The sequence below is a fragment of the Physeter macrocephalus genome, chromosome 14 (genome assembly GCF_002837175.3).
Source record: "Physeter macrocephalus isolate SW-GA chromosome 14, ASM283717v5, whole genome shotgun sequence".
Classification (NCBI taxonomy): Eukaryota; Metazoa; Chordata; class Mammalia; order Artiodactyla; family Physeteridae; genus Physeter; species Physeter macrocephalus.
In genome coordinates this window covers 14246652-14255241 of record NC_041227.1, presented here as the reverse complement: position 1 = coordinate 14255241, position 8590 = coordinate 14246652, and the positions used below count along the sequence as shown (strand labels likewise).

Sequence of the window (8590 nt, the reverse complement as noted above, 5' to 3'; positions counted from 1 at the left end):
CATCGCCCCCTTCGCTCCCCATCGCCCCCCATCGCCCCCATCGCCCCCCATCGCTCGCAGTGCTGCCTCAACCATCCCCCAGCCCCCTCCTTCCATGGAAAAATTGTCTTCCACGAAACCGCTCCCTGGTGTCACAAAGGTTAGGGGCCACTGTGATAAAGTACCCGATTGTGCCAAAGTCCTTAAAATGCAGATAACTGGTAAGAGTTTCTGGATGCAGTGTCACACGTTCATTACTCCCCTGTCCCCATGACTCACCACAGCCGCCAAATCACAGGGAAGAGTGGGTGTGGGTTTTTTTCTATGAACGAAATAAGTCCAGTCTTTACCAACACCACCAGCCAATTCTCCAAGCCACTCAAGCATCCCACAAGTCAATTCACTTCTGACACTAACGTCCCACTATTTGAGGACATGGTCTCCCAAGAATGCCCCACTTCTAACGTCAACCCCAGGGTCACCCATCCGTGTGACCAACTGGCTGTAAATTCAGAGGTTCCATGACCCCACCTGCCATATTCAGTAATCATTAGAACCACGCACAGGACTCAGGAAAGCCCTTTACTTACTGTCCCCAGTTATTATAAAAGATAAAGCTCCGGGACAGCCCTATGGAGGAGATGCGTAGGGCAAAGGGGGAGTTGGGGGTGCCGGGGCTCCATGCCCTCTCAGAACACCCCCCCTCACAATCCCTTGATGTGTTCACCTCACCTGAAGCCCTCTGTACCCAATGTTTATGGGTTTTAATTGAGGGTTTGAGGTAGGCAATTTGATTGAATCGTTGGCCATTGGTGACTGAACTCTACCTCAGTACACTCTCCTCTCCCCAGAGGGGCTGCGGGTAGAAGGTTCTAACCCTCTAATCACCAGGTGGGATCTTCCGGAGTCCAGTCCCATCCAGAAGCTATCTAGGGTCCCATCCCTGACTCCTCTCAGGACCTATGAGACAGTAAATTCCAAGAGTTTCAGGAGGCCTGGGCCATGAACCAGGTCAAGGATCAAATATGGATCTTTTCTTTACGTTAAAGTGAGGTTCAGGGACAAGGCAGTGACCAGGAATAGAGGGTCTTAGAGATAGGGTCCCTGGTCTGGTACGGTTCGGTGGGTTCCTTTTTTTAAAAGCTGAAACATAATGATTCCTTTTGAGAGTCATGAAATGTCCCTGGAGTTACAACTTCCTGACTTCCCAGGAGAAATCCAGAGGGGGCTGTCGGCACCCACCCCACCCCCGCTCCCCAGCCCCTTCCATGGACTCGCCTCATCCCCCCTCCCCCCAGCCTGTAGAGGAGAGCTGGGTCAGGACTTACCCTGGGCCTGGTGGTGGCTTCACTCCCCAGGGTGCCGGCCACCAGGGTGCCCAGGAGGACGAGAAGGGCTGCAGAGAGGCAGAGCTGACTCATGTTCGTGGCCTTGCAGGAGGGCTTCTGAGGAAAGCTGGGGGCTGACAGAGCTTTTCCCACCCCAGCTTAGTGGTGGGAACAGGGGATAAGGAGGGGAGTGAAGAAGGGGTGGAGCTGGGGTCAGTGCTGTTCCTGGAAATCTCCTCACATAACCAGGCTTCCTGCTTCTACTTGCTGGGGCCAAATGCCCAGTAACAGCGCTGCTCAAACTTGCCTGTGGGTCTTGTGGAAACACAGACTGTGATTCCACAGGTGGAATATTTGTCTGATTTGTTCCTCACGGAGCACCCCAGCACCTAGAGCAGTGCATGGCACGTGATGGCCGGTCAGTGGGTGGATGAGAGCAAGTCAAAGGACAGATTAGTGGACCGCAGTGTGTTAGCTCAGGGCCTCATTTTCAGCCTCCTGCAGGTGTCATCACATCTGCGCACCAATGCCCCACCCCCACCTAACTCAGAAGACAATTGTAACACAGGACACCTTCCTGCAACCATTGTGGCAGCATCTCAACTGCCTGGAGGCAGGCTGTTTCCCTGGCACTTGTCCAGGCAGATGCTGAGCTGGAGGAAGGCCTTCTGTATCGGGGGCAGAGATCCTGCTTTTCTGGGTAGAAAAAGGAGTAAGGGGCGTGGGCAGAGGGGAAGCAGGGCGCTGAACACGTCTCCACAGCAGGACCTTCCACTTCCCCTCACCTGGTTTCGCCAACAGGAGAGCTGCCTGCCTGAGTGGATCTCAGGGGCTGCAGTGGATCTCAGGGGGGCTTGGAAGCTCACCTGCAAATCACCCCCCACTCTGGGCTCTCCACCAGTGGTTTTGGGATAGGAGGACCTCAGTTTACATCCCAACTCTCCCTTTTCCTAACTTTGTGGCCCGGGGCCAGAAATCTCCCAGAGCCCCAGTGTCATCAGGTGCCACACGAGATCCGTGCTGCCCACGTCGTGGGGTTGCTGTGGAAGCAGTGGAGGCAACAGACATATATTCCTTCTCCCTGCAAAGTCAAAGTCCTTGTAATAAGCATAATAGTGAGTTGTATGACAGTTAACACTTAGATCCTTTGACCAGGGGGTCAAATAATGGCAACTTGGGGTGGGAAAAGGGCAGGACAGGGGTAAGGTCAATCACTGAAGCAAGAGAGCTTTCAGTTACCTCTGATGAAGAAGGAGACCTATTTGGAAGAGAGACTGTGACTCTCCTCTGGCACTGGGGGAACTTCCTGAGGGTGGACTTCTAGAGGGTGACACAAACAATCAATGCTATTTGTTTCTTTCTTTTCTACAGTCGACAGCATATTTAAAAAGCAGTCAGGGCCCATGGAAGCTAAAACTCTATGTGCTTCTAGACAATTTACTTTGGACTGTAGTGTTCAAAGAAACTTAGGAGGATAATCGACATGGTCCTCAAAAGGACCCAGACTTGGGGATTTCTTAAGGCAGATACCCTCATCCTCTTTTACAAAGAAAGAAGCTGTGGCTCAGAGAGGTGAAGTGACTTGCCCAAGATCACACAGCACCTAGTGAGTTACTGAAGCCAATTCCTTTTCATGAATACCAGGTCATTTTCCCATTACACTGTTATAAATTAATAATTGTTAATAATAATTAGATAACATATATTTATAGTAGTACTCTTACTCCTATCAGACCTGACATTCACTAAAGGTTACTCTGCCAATACATGTACAAAGCATTTAACAAATATCTTATCTTTTTAATTCTAACCACAACGTTATGAGATTGACAGAGAAAGAGAAAAGCAACCTCTGAGTTCCAAGACCTGACCTGACATTACAGTGGGCCTTATGTTCTCCAACTTAACAGAAACATTTCAGAAACCTTCAACATCAGACAAGGCAATTCTGTGTCCCTGCTGGATCAAGACAAAAATGGGACATTCGGTAATGATATTTGAACACTGACAAAGTGAGATAAATTATACAAACCACCAAAATATCCAAACATCCCCCTATACTGAGTGACTGCTACTTCTTTACCAAGTATAGCTCTAACCTCTATCTAGTCTTCCCTTCTTAGAGTTAAGATAAAGATACCCATTCAGAGAGCCGCCCCACTTCCTGACAGCAACCATCCAGAGCAGAGTCAACTTCCTGAAACACCACCCCCAAATCACCTAACACAAGCCCACATCCTATAAGCTCTTTCTAACCTTCTCTTAATGAGAACATCTTATTGTTATCCAAGGTGATTCCCATTCTTTGCTGCAGTGAGTAATAAACCCAACTAGTTCAACTGAACCAGATTCCTCTCTCTACACTCTATGATTTTAGGCAAAGTGCTTTATTTCTTGTTACCGCAGGTTCCTCCTCTGTACGATGAGAAAATACCAACAGTTTCTCTCCCCCTTTCAGGATTTTTGAGGATTAGATGACTTAATATATGGCAAGTGCTTAAGGTAATGCCTGACACATAGAAGAAGCTAAGTTTTTTCTGCTGTCATTACTCATTATGATTCTTATTACACAGACTTTGACTTTGCAGGGAGAGGGAATTTATGTCTGTTGCCTCCACTGCTTCCACAGCGGCCCCGTGATGTGGGCAGCACGGATCTCAGGTGACACCTGATGACACTGGGGCTCTGGGAGGTTTAAGTCCTCAGGCAGAAAGTTAGGAAAAGACAGAGCTGGTACCCAAACTGAGGTCCTATGGTTCCAAAACCACTGGGAGAGAGACAGGAGGAGGGGGACTCTTGCAGGCGATTTTCCATGCTCCCCTGAGGTCCACTCAGGCAGGCAGCTCTCCTGTTTCTGAAACCAGGTGAGGGGAAGCGGAAGGTCCTGCTGTGGAGACGTGTTCAGCTCCCTGCTTCCCCTCTGCCCACACCCCTTACTCCTTTTTCTACCCAGAAAACACGGTTGCTGCCCCAGAGGACACGCCTTCCTCCAGTTCAGCTTCAGCCTGGACCGCAGTGCCAAGTAAACAGCAAGTGTCCATCCAGTTGAGAAGCTGTGGCAGCGGTTACAGGATGGTGTCCTGCATCACGTCTGTCTTCTGAGTTAGGTAGGGGTAGGGGTGCGGGTGACAGGTATGGATGCTGAGATGAGATGACACCTGCAGGAGCTGAAAAGAAGGACCTGAGCTAACACACTTCTGATCACTTGTCTGTCTTTTAATTTGCTCTCATTCCCCCACTGACCGTCCATCACCTGGCATGCACTGCTCGAGGTGCTGGGATGCTCCCAAAGTGAACATATTGGACAAAATTCCACCTGTGGAATCACAATCTGTGTTTCCACAAGACCCACGGGCAGAGTCAAGTCTGAGAAGCGCTGTTACTGGACAATTGGCCCCAGCGGGCAGAAGCAGGAAGCCTGGTTAGGTGGGGAGATTGCGCAATAAACAGGACGGACCCCAGCTCCTCCCCTTCCTCACTCCCCTCCTCATTGCCTGTCCCACCCCTCAGCTGGGATATGAAAAGCGCTGCCAGCCCCCAGCTTTCCTCAGAAGCCCTCCTGCAAGGCCACGAACATGAACCGGCTCTGCCTCTCCATCGCCCTTCTCGTCCTCCTGGGCACCCTGGTGGCCTGCACCCTAGGGGATAAACACAAGAGCCATGCCAGAGGTAAGTCCCGGCTCACCTCTCCTCTGCCAGCTGGGGGGATGAGGGGAGTCCATGGACGGGGCTGGGGAGCGGGGGTGGGGTGGGTGCCGACAGCCCCCTCTGGATTTCTCCTGGGAAGTTGGGCAGTTGTAACTCCAGGGACATTTCATGACTCTCAATAGGAAAAAAATTTAAATTTAAATTTAAAAAACATATATCCCACCAAATTTACTGGATCAGGGATCCGATCTCTGAGACTCTCTATTCCTGGTCAGTGCCGTGTCCCTGAACCTCACTGTAGTGTAATAAAAAGATCAATATTTGATCCTTGTCCTGGTCCTGGAACAGACCTCCTGAAACTCCTGGAATTTACTGTCTTTTTTATGGTAATGAGGTGAGTAAAGGAATGGGACCTGAGAGACCTTCAGGGTGGGGCTGGTCTGCAGAAAAACCCAATCATGTGTTTAGAGGCTAGAGCTTTCATCACCCCACATCCCAGCACCTCTGGGGAGACGGGAGGGTAGTGAGATGGAGATCAATCACCAATGGCCAATGATTCAATCGATATGTCTATTTATTGACACCTCAATAAAAATCCATAAATATTGGGGTTCAGAGAGCTTTCGGGGTGGTGAGCACACGGAGGTGCTGTGAGGGTGGTGTGCTCCACTAGGGCATGGGGCCTCCGCACGCCTCTAGTCCCCCTTTGCCCTGCGCATCTCCTCCATTTCACTGTCCCTGAGTTTTATCCTTTATAATAACATGAGAATGGTAAGTAAAGTGTTTTCCTGATTTCGGTCACCGCTTCTATTGGTTATTGAACATGGAGGTGGGGTCATGGAACCTCTAATTTTTAGCCAGTGGGTGACAAGTGTAACTCAGGGTCACATGGCTGGTGTTTGAAGTGAGGACAGTCTTGAGCCCTCAACCTGCGGGATCTGCACTAACTCCACGGATTTAGTGTCAGAAGTGAATTGACTTGTGGGATGTCCAGTGGATGTTTGGGGAATTGATTAATGTTGGTAGAGACACCACATATTTTGTGTCAGGGAAAAACCCAGACTCACTCTTCCCTGTGATTCGGGGGCTCAGGTGAGACTCAGAGATAGGGGAGTAATGAACGTGGGACACTGCACCCAGAAACTTTTACCAGTTATCTGTATTTTCAGAATTCCTGGCAGAATCAGGTAGTTTATCAAATGGGTTGTGATATGATAGTATCTTGTCCTGACCGTACGACCCACATGCAGAGTGTCCTGGGGCAAGTCTTCTGCAGTTTCCTCACTGAACAGGGGAACCATGTTACATGGGTTCTTTGAACAGCTTACCAGTCATGAATTTAAAGAGTTTAATCACATTTCACTGCCAATTTTCTCTGTTTTCCACCAAGATGTGTTAATCTGAAAAAATTTCTCTACCCACCTCCTTTGGGCAAGAAAAAATATTTAGGTGTCAAATAATGATTATTCCTTTAGTATTAAAATTAATCAGAAAGATGTGGGACCACTGAGCTGAGCAACTGCAGGGAAAGCAAGAAACACAACGCTCGTGTGAGTTGTGGCTCCTGGGACCAAGGCTGATACAATCTTAGCAAAGGCTCAAGGCCCTTTCCCTTGTCCCGCCAAAATTTTAAAAAAAATATTTATTTATTTGGCTGTACCAGGTCTTAGTTGCGGCATGCAGGATCTTTAAGTTGCAGCATGCGGGCATGCAGAATCTTTAGCTGTGGCATTCGAAATCTTAGTTGCAGCATGTGGGATCTAGTTCCCTGACCAGGGATTGAACCCGGACCCCTGCATTGGGAGCACAGAGCCTTAACCACTGGACCACCAGGGAAGTCCCTCCTTTGTCCCCTTTTTGACTATTATTTTATTATCCTTTTAAGATACACAATGTTAAAGGTAGATTGATAATTATGTAGACCTGCCCCATCATCAAGCAGACTTTGCACTAACAGGAGGTCCATTATATCCATTCTATTCAATGACTGTGCACTTGGTGTGAGCATGAAATGGGAGAGTTGTTCCCTGGCCATATAGTTATTAAGTCCCTACAAGAGCTTTCATCACCCCACATCCCAGCACCTCTGGGGAGACGGGAGGGTAGTGAGATGGAGATCAATCACCAATGGCCAATGATTCAATCGATATGTCTATTTATTGACACCTCAATAAAAATCCATAAATATTGGGGTTCAGAGAGCTTTCGGGGTGGTGAGCACACGGAGGTGCTGTGAGGGTGGTGTGCTCCACTAGGGCATGGGGCCTCCGCACGCCTCTAGTCCCCCTTTGCCCTGCGCATCTCCTCCATTTCACTGTCCCTGAGTTTTATCCTTTATAATAACATGAGAATGGTAAGTAAAGTGTTTTCCTGATTTCGGTCACCGCTTCTATTGGTTATTGAACATGGAGGTGGGGTCATGGAACCTCTAATTTTTAGCCAGTGGGTGACAAGTGTAACTCAGGGTCACATGGCTGGTGTTTGAAGTGAGGACAGTCTTGAGCCCTCAACCTGCGGGATCTGCACTAACTCCACGGATTTAGTGTCAGAAGTGAATTGACTTGTGGGATGTCCAGTGGATGTTTGGGGAATTGATTAATGTTGGTAGAGACACCACATATTTTGTGTCAGGGAAAAACCCAGACTCACTCTTCCCTGTGATTCGGGGGCTCAGGTGAGACTCAGAGATAGGGGAGTAATGAACGTGGGACACTGCACCCAGAAACTTTTACCAGTTATCTGTATTTTCAGAATTCCTGGCAGAATCAGGTAGTTTATCAAATGGGTTGTGATATGATAGTATCTTGTCCTGACCGTACGACCCACATGCAGAGTGTCCTGGGGCAAGTCTTCTGCAGTTTCCTCACTGAACAGGGGAACCATGTTACATGGGTTCTTTGAACAGCTTACCAGTCATGAATTTAAAGAGTTTAATCACATTTCACTGCCAATTTTCTCTGTTTTCCACCAAGATGTGTTAATCTGAAAAAATTTCTCTACCCACCTCCTTTGGGCAAGAAAAAATATTTAGGTGTCAAATAATGATTATTCCTTTAGTATTAAAATTAATCAGAAAGATGTGGGACCACTGAGCTGAGCAACTGCAGGGAAAGCAAGAAACACAACGCTCGTGTGAGTTGTGGCTCCTGGGACCAAGGCTGATACAATCTTAGCAAAGGCTCAAGGCCCTTTCCCTTGTCCCGCCAAAATTTTAAAAAAAATATTTATTTATTTGGCTGTACCAGGTCTTAGTTGCGGCATGCAGGATCTTTAAGTTGCAGCATGCGGGCATGCAGAATCTTTAGCTGTGGCATTCGAAATCTTAGTTGCAGCATGTGGGATCTAGTTCCCTGACCAGGGATTGAACCCGGACCCCTGCATTGGGAGCACAGAGCCTTAACCACTGGACCACCAGGGAAGTCCCTCCTTTGTCCCCTTTTTGACTATTATTTTATTATCCTTTTAAGATACACAATGTTAAAGGTAGATTGATAATTATGTAGACCTGCCCCATCATCAAGCAGACTTTGCACTAACAGGAGGTCCATTATATCCATTCTATTCAATGACTGTGCACTTGGTGTGAGCATGAAATGGGAGAGTTGTTCCCTGGCCATATAGTTATTAAGTCCCTA

At 48.3% G+C, this 8590-nt stretch overlaps 1 protein-coding gene across 1 annotated transcript in view; it reads left to right on the top strand.

Annotated features, from left to right (window-relative positions):
• The first annotated feature begins 4882 nt into the window (after positions 1–4882).
• LOC102983468 (serum basic protease inhibitor-like) overlaps positions 4883–8590 on the top strand; it is a 5999-nt gene continuing 2291 nt past the window's right edge. The window contains exon 1 of the mRNA XM_028499560.1: positions 4883–4976. Within this exon, the coding sequence (XP_028355361.1) occupies positions 4883–4976 (94 nt within the window). The remainder of the gene's footprint in view (positions 4977–8590) is intronic.